Source organism: Scardinius erythrophthalmus, assembly GCF_964197995.2.
Source record: "Scardinius erythrophthalmus genome assembly, chromosome: 1".
In the NCBI taxonomy this organism is placed as follows: domain Eukaryota; kingdom Metazoa; phylum Chordata; class Actinopteri; order Cypriniformes; family Leuciscidae; genus Scardinius; species Scardinius erythrophthalmus.
In genome coordinates this window covers 61461271-61480823 of record NC_138221.1, presented here as the reverse complement: position 1 = coordinate 61480823, position 19553 = coordinate 61461271, and the positions used below count along the sequence as shown (strand labels likewise).

Genomic DNA, 19553 nt, shown 5'->3' with positions numbered 1-19553 from the left:
GCCCAAAGATGATATTTTGAAGACTATGGTTAACCAAACAATTGATGGCCCCCATTGACTTCCATAGTATTTTATTTTCTACATACAACGAAAGTCAATGGGACCCTTCACCTGTTTGGCCATAACCATAACCATAGTCTCCAAAATATCATCTTTTGTGTTCAGCAGAACAAAGAAACTTATACAGGTTTAGAACAACTTGAGGCCAAATTAAATTAAATACAGAACATTAACTGACCCACTAGTATCTTTAGAAGTTTAAACAAGTTAAACAATCATTTGATATATATGTATAGGTGCATTACCAAATTTGAATAACTTTGAGGACATGACAAATTCAACACAAACAACCATAGACTGTACAAAGAATGATTGCTGCGATTTGTTATCGCAACTTAAAATTCAACATTAGAATAAGTAATAATGTGTTGTTTCAACTTACTGTAAATGTTCGTGCTTGACATGAAATTTTAAGTTTAGTTAACTTTAATTTAGTTATCTCAAGTTATCCCAACAAAGTATAAGTTAATTTAAATAACTAATTGCAGCAACAACAAAAATTAGAGAGTAGGTAACATGAATATTTAAATGTTTTTTGCATAAAAAATATTAGTGTTTTGCCAATCCTTTTCGGTTACACTTTGTTTGGTAACACTATTTTACAGTGTCCTTGTTGCATATGTTACATGTACTTACCATAGTAATAACAGTAAGTTATGCATAATTACATGCAATTAAGCCTCAACCAAATCCTAATTCTACCCTAACTCTATAGTAAGTACATGATGTAGTTGCTTAATATTACTCAGTACTTAAATATATAATTACACTGTAACAATGACACCTTAAAATAAAGCGTAACCCTTTTATGGTGACGTTGTTAAAGTGTAATTACACAAATTAATCAACTGCATGTACTTAATATAGGGCTATGGTTAGGATTTGGGGTCCCACTTTATATTAAGTGGCTTTAAGTACTATGTACTTACATTGGAATTAATAATTTGATACAATGGACTTATTGTGTACATGCATGTTTTTACATTGTACTTTTATTTTGAAAATACTTGCTTGTAATTACAGCTGTAATTAATTTATGTAATTACATTTGTAATTACACTGTTGACTCTTCCCTAACACCTTAACCCACCCTTAAACCCACCCATACCACCACATCTGTCCTAACCTTACCCGTATCACACCTCAATAGCAGCAAAAGTGTTTTACAATACAACCTGAACACAGTAAGTACATTGTACTTATTTTTCAATGTAAGTACATAGTACTTAAAGCCACTTAATATAAAATGGGACCAGATTTGGTTTAGGATTACATAGTTACTTGTAATTATAGTGTTATCACTATAGTGAGTATATGTAACATGTAACTCTCAGCTTAAAATAAAGTGCTACCTCATTTCCCCTGGCACTTACAACATGAAGGTTAGAAAATAATTGTACTGATATGAACAAACCCACAGAAAAAAAAAAGGTTTGGTATATGAGAGCCTTTTTATTATTTGCTTTAATGACATGTCTTCCCAAGCGATTAACTCATCCCATTTAAATTTACTTAGTACTAACAATCTAAATAAGAAGATAGAAGTAGTCTTGGTGTAAAATGTCAGCGTAACACTCTGAAACACAATATGTGCATGAAAGTGGTTAGATGTGCATGTACTGTATAAATCTACCAGAGCTAGAAGAGAACGTTTGGCACATACGTTTTAATAATCCAACACGGGCAGGAACCCCTAAATCCCATTCACTTTCACTATCAGAATACACTGTTTCATATCAGCCATGCAGCACTAAAACAGCTCATTTGTTGACTATAAACCTAAACAACTCTGAAAGATTATAAGCCAGTGGTCAGTGACCTGACACACCTCCAGTTCAGGTCTTGGAGTCTCTGCCAGAGAGATGATGAAGATGATGATATAAATCAGGTGGGACATCCACAAATGTGTGTCCCTGCATGGGGACTTCCTGAGAACGACTGCTCTAAACAGCATTAAACTCACAGAAAGCACATCGTTTGCAGTCACAAGGCATGTCATCATTTCAGTTGCGCATCTGATTTTGTACATCTTACAGAATTAGTTTGAATATGACTGTTCATTTCTTAAATTAAACTCTTTCTTTTGTAAACAACAACCTTGCGCATCTCTAACTTCCAGTGCTGTCCGTTCATGGTTGGCGTTCAGTCACCGAATCCACGTGATGCATGATTTTGAGGACTCACTAAGAAACTTGATTAGATTAACTTTAATGCAGGTATAACATGTCAAATACAAAAAAAAAAAAACAATCATAAAAATCAGTATTAGAAATAGATACGCTTTTTAAAAATACATCTTCGCGTGGAGTTCACGGAATCCAGAATGAAATCTTTGGGGTCTAAACAATCTTTATTCGCTGACTTGTTTGAGTCTCCAAAGGACCGAATGTAACTCAAGAGTCTCTTCAAAGGAGAGACTCGATCTTACTGCTTAAGTCCTCTCCGAGAGAGTCTCCCAGGTCGAAGAGTTGATCGATGCTGACCGTTGAGCTACAGAGGAAATCCGGACGGTTGCCCTCGTCCACCTCCGACCAGGGACTCTGCAGGAATGCCGTGGCCAGGAAAGTTTCCTCCTCAAAGTCTACTTCGCTGCTCCTCTGGGTTTCCATCAACACGTGGCTCTCAACGACCCCTCCAGGAGCCGCTTCGAGGGGGCTGATGTGGGTGCCCCTAACCATCAAGTCCTCGTCTCGTGGAATGGGGCTCAACGGACCCCCTTCGTTCAAGCTCAGTTCTCCATTCAGGGCCGAGTCCAGGAGGGCGTCCCAGTCAAAGTTGCCCTTTAGGGAGCTTAAGTCCTCCTGCTCATCCATGGCCAGAAGCGGGGAGCTGGAGCGTCGAGCAGCTTTGCTCCCACCGATCCTGTGGCTGTACGCTTGTTTCCGCTTTCCGCCCTTCCCTGAAACCCAACAACTAAACATGGTGGCTTCGGTCAAACGAGGGTCCCAGTTCTGATCTGCTCCCGTGGCTTCCTCGAACTCTTTCAGGAGCTGCTGGGACTCAGGACTCACGCAAAGGCTCCTAGCCATTCCTGCGGTGGCTACAGCTTGTCCGCTGTGGGGGTTCACCCTGATGCGGTTCTGGAGAGCCGGGTTGATTTGCACAGGAGGCATCCTGCGCTTCTTGTAGGCCCCGCTGAGGAGGCGCTCTGCGTACTGGGGGTCGATCTTCCAGAACCCACCTTTGCCTGGCTCGTCCTTTTGTCTCGGGACTTTTATGAAGCATTTGTTCAACGACAGATTGTGGCGGATGGAATTCTGCAAAGATGAGTGAGAAAATTTGTTAACCTCTAGTTTAATTATTAATTTATAGTTCACCTGTGTGTTGGGATGATGCACTTAAACATGTGGAAGTCAGGCATTAAAGACCTTGTGAAATACCAGTTTTTCTTGTGTGGATGTATTTCTCGATATATATCGTAGGGCTTGTCTGATTTTAGGCGTTAAATTAAAGGGATAGTTCATCCAAAAATGACATTTCTGCCATTAATTACTCCCCCTCATGTCGTTCCAAACCCGCAAGACCTTCGTTCATCTTCGGAACACAAATTAAGAAATTTTTGATGAAATCTGAGAGGTTTCTGCGCACAGATTTGCGCACAAAAATTATTCTCTTCGTTTCATAACATTAAGGTTGAACTACTGTAGTCACATGGACTATTTTAATGATGTCTTTACTACCTTTCTGGGCCTTGAAAGTTGCATTGACGTTGCTGCCTATGGCTGGTTCAGAAACCTCTCGGATTTCATCTTAAAAAAAAATCTTAATTTGTGTCCCGAAGATGAACGAAGGTCTCACGGGTTTGGAACGACATGAGGTTGAGTAATTAAAGACAGAAATTTAATTTTGGGGTGAACTAACCCTTTAATTTAGGCTTTAGTTTTCCCATCCATTACCCATGACATGTAACACTTTACAAGAAGGTTCAATTTGTTAATTTTAGTTAATCTATTAAGTACACTGAATATTGGTATCAGAAATTGCTTCTATATTTTACAAATAATTACAAAGAAACGGCAACTTAAGGCCAGTTCACACCAAGAAGGATAACTATAATGGTGACTATATTAGTGTCCAAACCAACGGACGAGAATGTTCTGTTTATTACAAGTGTGTGCTGCAGTTTTGTCGTCTGTCGCTTTAAATACTCAAGCTCTTTAAGGATGGATTCTGATTGGCTGTCATTGTTTTTATAGTTTGTAAGCAGGACAAAATCTTGACTCAGATCTCAACTATATTGTTATAGTAATCGTCCTTGACGTAAACGGCATTAACACATTTAATTAATTATTAAATTTTAAAAAAGTAGTATTTTCTTGTAAAACATCATTCTTGTAAAAAATAGTTTTTACAGTGTATCGTAAAAAAAACGAACAATATTTTTTCCATCCTTTATCAGTCTAGATCAATGCTAATGTCTACAAATACTAATACATTTTCAATGTTTGAGCATTTTTAACATGTATACAAAAAGTTCAATTAGTATGTATTAAAGGTGCATTTACATTTACAGTTACTCAGCAAAATTTAGTAGGAAAAATCTAGACATCTGTAATGCCTAATACATTAACTATGTTAACAAACTGAACCGTATTGTAAAGTGTTCCCTCATTTGCTACTTGCTAAGTAGGTGGTATATGGGACATTCTCATTCAGAACAGCATTTAACTGGACAAATATTTTGCTATGCAAATGAGTACAAAATGCATCATTGATTTTTGTGGACCATTTCCTAGAAGAGGAAGACTGTATATTTGAATTATGAATATACATGCACATCCTAATGATAATTTTGTCAATTTGCAGTAGTATGCAATAGACTGCACAGCTAATAAAGATGGACTAATAGCCACAAATGTCCAATGTCAATATTTCGGGCACGCCAGCCACCACAAGCTAATTGCGTTTAGCCTAAATGAAGCACTGACTTCCTAATCCTGGTTAACCATTGCTTTGAGTTAAAATATCTAAAAACTGAGGGAATGTCTGCGTTTTCTTCAGAGAAAAGGAGGTTATGGCTAAGGGGTTAATTAATAATTCACCAACAACTAAATCTTTTCAGAAACCCCCCGCTTCTTTTTTTTTTTTTTTTTTTTTGGTTGAAAATATCCAACTTATGAGCTCATTCTTCCTCCTTGCCTCACGAACACGTTTCAGAAGGGGACAAATGTATCTTTTTTTGCACGACACCTTTCGGCAGTCAGCTAGGGTTACACTTTTGCTGCTATTCTTACATCTGAGGGCACTTCATTAGCAGTATACAACTATCATCAAAAGCTATCAAAATATCAAGCCTCTAAACAACGGCCTTCTGGAAGGTTTCTGCTGGTCTCTCTCCAATACACAACCTACTTCAGCAGGTGCTAATAAGGCTTAATCTCGCTCCAGTCCGCTCAAACAATAGCAAAGCACCACTCTTTTGGCATCTGCCAGCTATGCAAATGATGGTTAACATGGTTAACCATCTATTAGGTGCATCCACCCTCTCTGGTGCTCTTCGGCCATTCTTGACCGAAAATGTTGTACATGCGTTTTTTAAAGGTCCCATTCTATGCCCCTTTTCACAAGATGTAAAATAAGTCTCTGATGTCCCCAGAGTGTGTATGTGAAGTTTGAGCTCAAAATACCCAACAGATAATTTTTTACAGCATGTTTAAATTGACATTTTTTGGGGCTCAGAAAAACGAGCCGTTTCAGTGTGTCCCCTTTAAATGCAAATGAGGTGCTGCTGGACGACACAGGGGGCGGAGCTTCATGAGCTCGTGCTCAGTCTGTCAGGAAAAATTCATCTCACGGAATGATGATAATATCAGAAACTCTCAGTAACGGCGTTCATTTCGAGTCGGACAATAATGCCTACAGAGTCAGATTGCTGTATAGAGATGAAACAGGTATGGTTTAGTAGTTTAATTACGGTTATTATAACGTATTTGTCATCTGCTTGTAGGCTATGTATCCATTATTTATTTATAGCCTACACGTCTGCTGTCTGAATGATGATCAAACATGTACTGATGAGTATAATAAAGTTTATTGTCAGTTTTACTTCAGAAAATCACCGTAAGAGCTGAGTAAACACAGTAGGCTAAGTTATAAGAAGTGCGCAAGTAGCCAGTAGAGTTGAGGGAGCATTCCTGTGGGCGGAGGTTAGTCCAAACACGGTTCTGGTGATGTCACTAATGCAGGATGTAGAGGGGTGTAGTCCAATCGAGCCGTTTTTTGTAGTCAACTTCTGTTAAATAAAATATCTCGCTTGGCATTGAACTTTGAGCTTTATAATTTTACAGATATTATTTATGCTCTAACAGCAACATTACACACTAACTAAAGTTTGAAACATGGAATCGCATGCAACGGGACCTTTAAAGAATTTTTTTATTCATAGGAATGGTACGAAACTTGGTATTTGGGTTTGGCACTTGTTTTGTGAACACACACACACAAAATCATGGACATCATTTGAACAGGTTGAATGGTCCTGAAAAAAATGAAAAAAAGATGGCGGCACTGGAAATGAATGGGAGACTAATTTCATCTAGTGGACACGTTTGGTACTGCAGCCTAAACTAAATCTGACTGAAAGCTCATTTTTTCAAAACGATAAAGTAAAATTCAGTAACTTTAAGTTTTTTAAAACTTTTTTCACTTCAGCAATAATCTGCCAAGTGTCGTCGAAAAAAAAAAAGTGAACAAATGGATTATAAATACAGCGGCAATATAATTTAGTACCATAAAATCCCCTAAAAAATATTAAATAAAAAAACATTATCGAACTAAAATAAAGTACACTAATTTAATCGCTCATTTGTGACCGACATGCGAAGAGCACCAGAGTGTAAATGAATGCTGCTTTATAACACTGTGAGGTTTGACTCTACATTGCGTCTCACCTGCCAAGTGGGGTCGGCGTGGCGGAAGTAGCAGAAGTTGTCCGTGATCCATTTGTAGATGCACGAGAGGGTGATTTTGGTCTTCTTACTAGCCTGCATGGCCATGCAGATGAGAGTTGCGTACGAGTACGGAGGCTTGATGTGCGGGTTGGTCTTATAATCGACTTCATCTGGACAGTGTCCGTGGGCCACCAGGCTGGGCAGAGCCGACAAGGACGGCACCCTGTAGAAAGAAGCCGCCGTGGGTTTGCCAGGAGTCAGAGGCATGCCCATGGACGCCGGGTCTCCCGCTAAAGGAGACGCGGGCGCATCCGAGCCCACTCGGCTCCCGAAGAAGTGGCTGTGCTGGTGGGTGGACTGGGACGGGCTGGCGTTGAGGATGGAGAACTCCTGGAGCCACTGGAGGCTGGTCAGGCTGTCGTCCAGGTTTTCGGCGCTGTTGCACTCGACTGAACCGCTGCGGTCCAAGCACTCGGCCTGAGCGGCAGCCGTGACCACCTCCTCCTCCAGCCCCACCGAACCCTCGGGCCAGGGGTCGTCCGTGTAACTCATGGACAGCATGCTCCTTTCCCAGCCAAATCCTGAGGACACAATGAAGATTAGACCAACTGCTTGTTTTCATTATCAGGCATTACTGTGGATGCTTTGTTTGGGTTCTCCGGCTTATAGAGTGATTATACATTTAAGTACTGAGTAATATTGATTAAAAATATGTACTTACTATAGGGTTAGGGTTAGTTGCATGTTATTGCTGTTAAGTAACACTTTATTTTACATTGTTACATATGTTACATGTAGTTACTAAAGTAATACTCGTGACTTGGCCATCCTAACCCTTATAAAAATTAACAATGACTGTGGTAAAACCATGGTTAATTTTGTAATTACTATGGTTTTACTGGAAAAATCACATTTAAACCATGGTTACTGTGGTAAAACCATGGTTAATTTTGTAATTACTATGGTTTTACTGGAAAAATCATAGGTAAATCATGGTTTCTGTGGTAAAACTATGGTTAGTTACTATGGTTTTACTGCAAAAATCATATTTAAACCATGCTTACTGTGGTAAAACCATGGTTATTTTGTACTTACCATGGTTTTACTATAAAAATCATAGTTTGAACCATGGTTACTGTGGTAAAACCATGGTTAATTTTGTAATTACTATGGTTTTACTGGAAAAATCATAGGTAAATCATGGTTTCTGTGGTAAAACCATGGTTAGTTACTATGGTTTTACTGCAAAAATCATATTTAAACCATGCTTACTTTGGTAAAACCATGGTTATTGTTGTACTTACTATGGTTAGTTACTATGGTTTTACTGCAAAAATCATATTTAAACCATGCTTACTGTGGTAAAACCATGGTTATTTTTGTACTTACTATGGTTTTACTATAAAAATCCTAGTTTGAACCATGGTTACTGTGGTAAAACCATGGTTAATTTTGTAGTTTACTATGGTGTTGCTTTATTTGGATTCTCCGGCTTATAGAGGTCATAGAACTTTCCGGAAACTTCACAGGTCACTCTTTACGACATCTCATAACTGGATACACAATAGACCAGATCCCAAACCACTAACATTCCTCAGCATGGCAGGTGCACTAGGACTCACAAAATATTACGTTTTGCCTTCGCTATTCAAAGATCTTGGTACAGCGTCCTTCTTACACGTACTTACTATCTAGTAATAACAACAAGGTTACACTTTATTTGAAGGTGTCTTTGTTGCACTGTACTTTTACACTTAAGAACTGAGTAATATCAAGTAACTACATGTACTTACTATAGGGCTAGGATTAGGGTTTGGTTTAGGGTTAGTTTGCATGTAATTATGCATAATTTATAGTTATTACTTTAGTAACTACATGTAACAATGTAAAATAAAGTGTTCCTTAACAGAAATAATATGCAACTAACCCTAACCCTATAGCAAGTATGTTAATTAATATTCCTAAGTACTTAAATGTATAATTACACTGTAAAAAGGTAAAGTGCAACCAATATGTTTAGTTTAACAAAACTCAATAAACTATTGCTACCATAAAGCAGGTTTACTTAGTTTCCCTTTTTAGCTATTTTTTATTATTTAGTTTTTAGTTTTAGTTATCATTTGAATAATTACCAGATGACGCATTTTGTAATTTAATCATGCACATAATCTTCACTAATACTTATAAACACATTAGGTAACAGTTTATTTACAGTTTCCTTTGTTTCACATGTTACATGTAGTTAGTAATAACTATAAATTATGCATAATTACATGCAACTAGTCTAAACGACCCCTATTCCTAACCCTAACCCTATAGTAAGTGCATGTATGTGCTTAATTATTATTACTCAGTACTTAAATGTATAATTACACTGTAAAACGGACACCTTAAAATAAAGTGTAACCTGTTTTTTGTTTGTTTGTTTAGATGATAATACGTCATGTCTAACGTAACGTTACTCGTTGAAGAAAACCTGACATCAACTCACCTGTCTTTACCGATAGGAGCCTTGAGTGACAGGGAAATAACATCCAATAACTCAAGAAAGGAAAAGTGTATCCGATTAAGTGTGTGTGACTTCCAGAGGTGCAGCTGCTGGAGAATGTGCGTCTGTGCGCGTCTCAGCTCAAGGTCTCCGGGGCAGCAGGAGCTCCGGGGCCAGTTTAATACCTGCTGCTGCAGGACGTTTGTCCGGTCACCCTAGCAACGGCGCTCCCCCCTGTAAACAGCTTCCCGTTCTTCTATTGGTCGGCTGGTTGTTATGGTGACTGGGCTCATAATCGCGAACGCACAGGACAGGTTTGTGAACGTAACACACGTTCGGTTCGACAGAAAGAGCGACGGAAACGATACTTTACAAACGAGAAAAACACATCATTGTGTATACAATGACATTTCTTATATGTAATAAATAAAAATTGCAAATGAAACACGAAATGCGCATTCTTGCCACCTGGGTACTTTTGAACTCAACGAGCAGAATGATTTTTGGTGTAAATTATTTATATAATGATTTTTTAATGTCCTTTTTGATAACAAATTTGAAAAAATAGTTATTTCTACTTTATCTGACAAATTAAAATGGCTTTGGTCTTTCTGACTTTTATTAAAATGAACGATGGTTTTACTAAAACTGTATGACTGTTAAACCAGGCATGATGGTTTTGTCATCACTATGGTTTTACTGCAAGAATCAGAGGTAAACCATGCTTAATGTGGTGAAACCATTATTATGTTTGTAGTTGCTCATTTTACTAGAAAACCATAGCTGAACCATGGTTACTGTGGTAAAACCATGGCTCATATGGTTTTGCTGAAAATGCTGTAGTAAACCATGGTTATTTTTGTTGTTTACTATGGTTTTACTAAAAAAAAAAACATTGTTGAATCATGGTTATGTGGTAAAACCATTGTTAATTTTGTAGTTTACCATGGTTTTCAACAAAAATCATAGTTTGAACCATGTTTACTGTGGTAAAACCATGGTTAATTTTGTATTTTACTATGGTTTTGCTGCAAATGCTGTAGTAAAAACCATGGTTAATTTTGTAATTACTGCAAATGCAACAGTAAAATCTATTATTCTTGATATATGTTACTTTGACTTGTATGAATTGGCACAGATGTGTCACAAGCCACCTGTTTCTTTACTTGAAGAGGAAGAACAGGTCTAAAATTGTCTTGAACAATCAGATCAGACCAAAAACAAACATGTCGGGGGTCAAACAATAAGGAATGCGTTTGGAGTGATTTCACGCGTGACTGGCACTGAGGCAAGAGAGGAAAGGGCTTCAGGAACTGTCTCTTTACTCTCAATACAATGCCTGTTAATGGGAGCGGGACAGTCTGCAGCCTCTCGACAAGAGTTCAGGCGTCAGACTGCATTCACCAGCACCATGTAACACGTATTAGCATTGTTTCCACACAAATGCCACATTATACAGTCATTGATGTGTTTAAATGAACGAAACTGACAGTTAAAGGGATGAGGCTCAAACTCGACTTGCTCTCTGGACAGATTTAAGGCGATAAGTGTTAAGAGTTTGAGTGCATCTAAAGGGGTTGTTTTTAAAGGAATGCACTTTTTATTGGTAACATAGAGGGACTAAATGGAGGATAAAAAAAGATACAAGAGGGATTGTCCTCTTGAGCGCTCTTCTGTTAGTGTGGCTGAGTGGCTTCCCGCTAAAGAAACTCTACAAAAGCAACCATAGCAATAAAAGCTTCTGCATCTCTTGAGCTCGTCCTTCTGCTTCACGTGTGAAGTTACAAACACCAATCAGACGGGCTCTGGATGAGAGAAAAAGAAGCAAACAGAGCCTTTGGACATCAGACCAAACTCATAATTCACAAGCAGTGCTGAAACCATGTAACATTTCATGTGGTAACATCAAATTAACAATCAAATTCGAGTTCAAAAAACAATATTTTAGTATAACTTAATCATCCTAACGATATTAATTAAAGTTAAGAATGGTTTGACCACAGTAACCTTGATTCAACAATGATTTTTGTAGTAAAACCACAGTAATCTACAAAATTAACCATGGTTTTACCACAGTAACCATGATTCAGCTATGATTTTTGTTGTAAAATCATAGTAATCTACAAAATTAACCATGGTTTTACCACAGTAACCATGATTCAACAATTATTTTTGTAGTAAAATCATAGTAATCTACAAAATTAACCATGGTTTTACCACAGTAACCATGATTCAGCTATGATTTTTGTAGTAAAGCTATCGTAAAATGTTTGTAGTATAACCATAGTAAACTAAAAATTAACCACGGTTTTACCACAGTAAGCGGGATTTTTGTAGTAAAAACCATAACTACAAAAATAACTGTGGTTTTACCATAGTAACCATGATTCAACTATGATTTTTGTAGTAAAACCATAGTAATCTTCAAAACTAACCATGGTTTTACCACAGTAACTTGATTTCTGTGAGTGATGACGTCATTGTTGATATAAAGAATTAGCATTTTAACTAGTGAAAATTATATTGTTAAGACTTTTAGTAAGACTTTACAATAAGGTTTCATTGGTTAACATGTATTTCATGAACTAATAATGAGCAATACATTTGTTACTGTTTTTGTTCATCTTTGTTAATGTTAGTTAATAAAAATACAGCTATTCATGTTAGTTCAGTGCATTAACTAACGTTAACAAATACAACTTGTGATTTTTAATCATGTAGCCTATTAGAAAATGTTGAAAATAACATTAACAAATATTAATAAATGCTTTAGAAGTGCAGGTCATTTTTTTCATGTTAAAACTAAGATAGTAAATAATGTTAAGTAATAAAACCTTATTGTAAAATGTTGCCAAGTTGTTTGTATATATAAACATATCCTGTCAATGAAAGTCAAAAAGTCTTGATAGGTGGCTTTGAAATGATTATATCAAAAATAGCCATTTATGATATCAAATGTTTGAACCAAAATCAGTGTTATTTTAGTAGAAAAAGTATCATTAATAATTTAGGATCATTATAAAAGACATACATTTTATATATATATATGTATACATTTTTTGATGTAACATATTGCTTTGGCAACAAGGTAACTACTTCATTTCAAGAATTTTTTAAAAAAATTATGGTTTTATTTTCAATTCTGGTTTAAGTTAATGATAATAAGCCTGCTTGAATCGATCTTTTTTAGCCTAAAAAGAAAAGCTGTGTCAAATTGCTATTCTTCATTGAGATATTTGTCTAAATTTAATTAAATTTAACATGTAATCAGTATCAATGTCAAATGCTACCAACCTGTACTCTTCAACTTGGTTTTTCTTAAAGAAAGGTGTTGTTTTGTAGTACGACCATCAGAAGTTTTCAGATTGATTTGAACCACTAGAGGGCGCGAGCATAAAGCTGGTCACAACTGAGTCACGTGTCATTCTACAGCAACATTCATTACTTCATAACATACTTATTTACTTATATCCATCATACTTACCTTTTCTGTTTTTACAGTTGCTAACAATATTAATATAAGATTAATAGCCTATTAATTATTATGCACACTTAAAATGTCTGAACATCATTGTTATATATTAATCCAAATATGGCATATATAGCCTATTTAAAATAAAGAAACCAAAGTGCAGTTTTGAAAGTATATATACAAATTTAGATGTTTTGTTCAAAATAAACCTCTTATTTACTACCCTATACCTGTGTAAAGTGACTTCATCCATCTCCTAAAAATAACTTTTAACATATTAAGATGCAGCTGATTTGAAACTTTGTATCTAATGCAATGACATCCATGCATTTGTGCTTGTGACTTAAGTGTTGCGAAGAAGAAGAAGAAGAAGAAGAAGAAGAAGAAGAAGAAGAAGAAGAAGAAGAAGAGAAGAAGAAGAGCATCAGCTCTGAAGACCGTCCAAAGTCCCCTCATTTCACTTTGATCAGTCATTCCAGGGTTTCTGCAGGGATCTTCAATTTAAATTTAATGCCTTTTTAATGCCTTTTTAATGCCATTTTTTTATTTTTAATGCCATACACGACCCATGACTAACCACAGATATTATGTATGAATGTATGTATATATGTATGTATGTATCGTATGTATGTATGTATGTATGTATGTATGTATCGTATGTATCGTATGTATGTATGTATGTATGTATGTATGTATATATATATATATATATATATATATATATATATATATATATATATATATATATATATATATATAATATATATATATATATATATATATATATATATATATATATATATATATATATATATATTAACTTGATTAATCACACGTTTTTTCCGCAATTAAAACACTTACATTTGTTTAGGTTTGTGTATTTTATAATGTAATCATTTCACAGTTAATCTACAAATGAATGTAGAGACAACATAAAGGCCAGTCTCACTGATACTAATACAGCTATTGATATCTGGATAAAAATGATTTCTCCCCCCTAATTTTAAACATTAATTACATTACAGTGTAATTGAAAGCTATCAAGTTTTTAACATTAGGCTTCAAAAAATATATGACAACTTTTAATTTAAGTGCACTTAACAAACAATCCTCACATAAACCTATAATAAATGTCATATTTACCTTTGGCCTTCCTGTCTAACGTACGTTATCAAACAGTCTGCACAGCATAAATTATAGATTAAATATAGACTAATGCTTATTAAAGCTACAAGAGTTCTTTAGTCAATAGCAGTGAGTAATTTTCTCTGGTGCCTTTGTTCTGTGATTAACTTTACTGACAGAAAGCTTTATTGGCTGCTGTCCCTTTAAGAGCAGCTGCTGACATAAACACGGACCTAACACGCGCCTCATTCTCTCACAACTCTTTGCGTTCATTAAAGACTTTATTTCACTAATTTAGGACTGCTCTTATTTTATGAGGATACTCACAAAACAGACATGTTGGCAAAATTGTGTGTTATTGTTCGTTGCGCGAAAGAGGACCGTTTTCTGGTGCGCAGTCTGTGCGCACGATCTGGCGCGCGTCTTTCTCTGTGTGTGTGTGTGTGTGTGTGTTACATAGACAGGACATTCGCAGGCAGCGCGTTTAAAAGCATTTACATGAATAAGAGCGGGATCATATAATGTAACGCTACCCAAGGGATGACAAAAATTAACGAATGCTGCGTTTGCGTTAAATAGGCTATTTTAACGCGTTAAACTGGACAAAAATAATCTCATGCGTTAACGCGTTAAAAAAGCAAAGAGAGCTTCAACAGCGGATGTCGTGCTGATGAGGGAACGTTACTACACATAGTTAACTGCTGTCTGCATCTACCGTCGATGTGTGGCGGTCAGACTGCATATGAGATTTTACGCCATTGATTCCCATTGTAGCTACCCAATTTAAATACCTTTTTACAAACGCTGCAAAATCCTTCTTTATTTTTATCACCAACCATGTTCTAAATTGTTTGTCTTCCATGCACTTTCACAGTTTTCTGGTCTAGTTTTATTCCTGTTGTTCCTGCTGTCCAAAATTACTCGCGCCACCTCCGCAACTTTGCTCCGGCCGGAGGCAATCACCAAACTGTTTCCGCGTGTTTTTAATCACACTAACGTACATATTTTGCGACGACAGCAAATAAAAATTATTAATCATGAAGACTATTCAAATAAATTGATAATATAACATTTTCTTCAAAACGAAAAAAAAATTAATGCCTGTAGGATTACAATTTAATGCTTTTTAATGCCATTTAAGGCCTTAATTATCCCAAAATCCATTTAATGACTTTTAATGCTTTTTAATGCCCCGCGGAAACCCTGCATTCACTGATAGAGATCCCGTGAAAACAAATGAATCAGGAGTCAGAGGAAAAGTGCAGCCCAAGGCCTCAAAAACACGTCAGGATTATGGAGATAAAAAGCTGTACAAACATGGTCCTCTAGCAGCGTGAAGACACAACAGAGGCCGACGGTGATGAGTTTACATCCGTCAAACTTCAAAACAGAACAAATACCATACAAGAACCACACTGTAAAACCCAAAAGTTAACTCAACTCAAACCGATTGAGGAAACTGATTGCGGCAAACCATTTAAGTTTAAAAATAAATACACATGAGTATTGTGAACTTATATATATTGATATTATATATATGACTCAATATATATAAGTTCACAATACTCATATGTATTAATTTTTAAACTCAAATGGTTTGCCGCAATCAGTTTCCTCAATCGGTTTGAGTTGAGTTAACTTGTTGGGTTTTACAATACAAGATTTAATATGTGAAGTATTAATCCAAAAAAAGGGTGGATCATCTTTTTAAAGCCCAGTTACACTGATTGGCAATCAAAAGTTTGGAATAATTATTTATGTTTTTGAAAGTAGACTCTTATGCTCACCAAGGCTGCATGTTTGCTGTAAAATGCAGTAAAAACAGTATATTTCTGATTCAAAATATCAAAATATCTGATTTCTATATTGTGAAATGTATGTATTCCTGTGATCAAGGCTGGATTTTCAGCATCATTTCTCCAGTCTTCAGTGTCACATGATCCTTCAGAAATCAGTCTAAAAGTGCAGCATCTGTTATCAGCTATTAAAGGAAAAATAAGATAATCAGGAGATACAGTGGATTGAAAACAGCTCTTGTCGCAGATATTCTTGTTATACACCAATGAAATCATTTTCCTGAAGTGTCACCCATAATTTAGATAAAGTGTGAAAACGTAGGAAAAAGTAGAGTCATTCTGAAGAAGGCTTTATGTAGTGGTGGATTTCTCTCGTTCAATCAAAAATGACAAATACTATTTTTTATGGAATATTACAGTATTTATTATAAGTGATTTATCTGTGCACATTATCATTTTTTTTAAATTCACGTGCCTCTAAATCTTTAATCAAAATAAACTCTCATCCCTCTTGCAGCTCTTCTCTTCTGTGTTTACTGGTGTGAGGGCGGGGCAACCTGTCACTCACACGAGATCAGCCAATAGCAAACCACAACCATCCATCAATTCCACATGGACAAAATCAAGCCCCGCCCTACATCTGTTCTTATTCCAGAAGTGTTTCACTCAGATATACAGTCACTATAGAGAAGAAAAGACTTCCATTTAATGCTGTCTTTAAGTTGATAAATTACACAAAAAGTAGAAAAGCAGCAAAAAAAGCACTGTAAAAAAAGTTGTTGCCTTATATTTTTAAGTACAATCAACTTGGATGTTTAAGTAATTTCAACTTAAATTACATTAAACTGACTTTTCCCCCAGTCAATAATTGTATCCCTTAAAACTAATCTTTAATCACCGAAATTACACATGTAAATGCTTTTCCTTGAAAAAAAAATTCTTCATGCCTTAAAGCTACACTGTGTAGGATTTTCTCCCATCTAGCGGTGAAATTGTTTATGACTACCAACTGAATATTACTTTCTAGCCCCTCCCATTCCGAGGGCGTTTTAACTCCTACGGTGGCCGTATTATTTCAAATCGGCTGGCAGTCGCGAGTAATCTCCCCCTCGCATTCGTCACGGTGCCACTGAGTGTAAAAACACAAAAGGCGAAGCTTGAATTTCGCTAATGTATTTTCAAGATGGAGGCGCAACATGGCTGCCGCCATTCGAGCGACTCATTCTAAATGGCAGATTCTACGCTTACGAGAATACTTGATTAGTTGGTAGAAGTAATTACACATTAATGAGCACATATAATTTTGAAAGAACAAAGTCTTTTTTGCTAAGAATCAACTTTGTAGCACAAAATTACACAGTGTAGCTTTAAAATACCTTGAACGTAACTTTTTCTCATTAATTATATGCGGTTCTATGAATATGCAAATGAGCCCCGCCTCCACTCACTCGCACCAGCTCAGAGATCCACTCATTATTGATCAAACGTTGATCTGATTGGTTACAATGTAGTTTGTGAAGTCAGAAACGCCAGCGATTTCAAACCGTGTTTTTAAGACTGTCTTTGGTTCACTGCAGTTTTAAGGAGAAAATACTCAGCAATGGTGTCGACTTATGAATTTGCACATGGTTTGTCACATATAAACATTAAAAGCTTGATTTTCACCACAGGGGGACTTAAAAAAATTTGTTGAATCTTGTATAACGAATAAAAAAGTTGTAAATTATTACCTTATTTTGATAAGTTAAAGCAATTTAGCTAAAAACATATGTTGTCATAACTTATTGATCATATAATTTAGTGTTATTTGACAGTGATTGACAAAAAAGATCTGTTTAGCCTTTATGGTTCCAGAGTTATGAACCAAAACGCAAATGTACTTAGGCTATAGCGCCACCTAATGTCTGACGCATGTGTGTGTGTGTGTGTGTGTGTGTGTGTGTGTGTGTGTGTGTGTGTGTGTGTGTGTGTGTGTGTGTGTGTGTGTGTGTGTGTGTGTGTGTGTGTGTGTGTGTGTGTGTGTGTGTGTGTGTGGGATCTCTATGACTTACGGTCTCAGATGATTCACATCACTTTTAGGGCAGAACACTTTCAGTGCTTGGTGCAAGATGGTCAATAAAAGTTGTGAAAGCCTTTTCACGTCATTTCTCAAAACAGTTTATTATGACTGAAGGTGTGGTTTCTATAGCCTTGCCATATATAGCATGCAGCCGCTCAGTGTGCTGATACTCGTGTGTCTGTAACCCTTCTCACATCCAGATCACTGTGTTACAACTCAACACACAGATCACAGGAGAAACGCCCAGCTGCATTACATTATAGATAGCCTTCTCCATAACAGGCTTTCTCTGACACCCGCTCTGAATTATTCACACTCTCTCAGCTGGGTGGGTTGAAACTCCTTAATTCATTTCAAAGCAGTGGCTAACAATGTCCCAATTTACACCTGGCTGAAGCCTTTGTGAGCTATGTGGCATTCATATTCTTTAGTTATTACATTTCTATATTTTAATTTAGCTTGTTATAGGCTTGTGGTTTTAATATGTAATATTGGTCTTGTCTTAAAGGGATTGTTCGGAGAAATTTCAACCTAGGGTCCTTTGCACCATGACCTCGAGCCAAACACACCCCCCCCCCCCCAGAAGATTTTTTCCCCTCGGTCGAACATTATTAAAGTTAGAGCTTATTTAGAGATATCAGCCGAATGGCTAGTGCAGGCGCTAATGGATCCAAGGTTGTATCTTGTAAATTACCCCACTAATAATGCCCAGAATGGTACCAAACTTCTACAGTAGTACAAATAGGTTCTGTACTCATAAAACGAGCCATTGGAAAGTTTGTAAGTACATCAGGAGTTTGTTTAAATAACACTTGCCTGGTGGCTAATGCTACCGCTAACCCGGACATCGACGTCACTTCCGTGATTTGGGAAAAGCCCGTAAAAGTCCCGACAGAAAGCGATGCATAAGGATGTAGTGTAACGACGCCCAGTTCCAGGAATGCACTAATATTTTGTTGGTAGAAACAGTTTGCAACAATTATAAGTTAACACGAAGTTGTCAACATTATGAAAAAATAATAATTTGTTGTTACACTACATCCTTATGCATCGCTTTCTGCCAGGACTTTTACAGGCTTTTCCCAAATCACTGAAGTGACCTCTACGTCCGGGTTAGCGGTAGTTTTAAATAACCGATAGCGTTTCGTTTATATCACATCTCGGCCAGAGCTGTTGAGTTTGATGAAGCCGCAGTTTCCTCCTAATATCTAACTGTTTCTCATCCTAATACCTTCCATATCCCTTTAAAATAGCTATGTGCAGAGTTCAGTGGGTTCGATACGTTTTCTGGTCTGCGGTGACGCGCATATGATCCGCTCTGTGTGTCGTGCCTCTGGACCGAAGCAGACTGTGTTCAGGCAGCGGTGTTTGTGTGACACTAACGTGAAACCAGACTTCATTCGGCCTAATGGAAAGCATATTTACACTGTCTGAATCATTCCCTATCCCCTATATAGTGCACTATGTGCCATTCACCATGTAGAACATAGTAATTGTGTGAACAAGTGACCGATTTCAGCCGCAGATTCAGCGTCTATTTATAGTGTAGGGGGCGGAGCTTCAGATTCTAGAGAGCATTTGATTGGACAGAAAATTCTGATGAGAAGCTGAAGTGCAGAGTGATGTCATCAAAATCATCGATCCATATTGGCGGAAGTGAGAG

The 19553-nt window shown here is 36.7% G+C and overlaps 2 protein-coding genes across 2 annotated transcripts in view; both read right to left on the bottom strand.

The window, feature by feature from the left end:
• The window catches only part of LOC308702727 (tripartite motif-containing protein 16-like), a 662678-nt gene that overhangs the window by 67643 nt on the left and 575482 nt on the right, over positions 1–19553 (bottom strand). The gene's annotated exons all lie outside the window — the stretch shown is intronic.
• foxj1a (forkhead box J1a) lies at positions 2466–7511 on the bottom strand (the record flags this gene model as incomplete). The annotated part of the gene is made up of 2 exons (XM_081389052.1): positions 2466–3317; positions 6951–7511. The coding sequence occupies 2 exons, from the start codon at positions 7509–7511 to the stop codon at positions 2466–2468; spliced, it is 1413 nt and encodes a 470-aa protein (XP_081245178.1).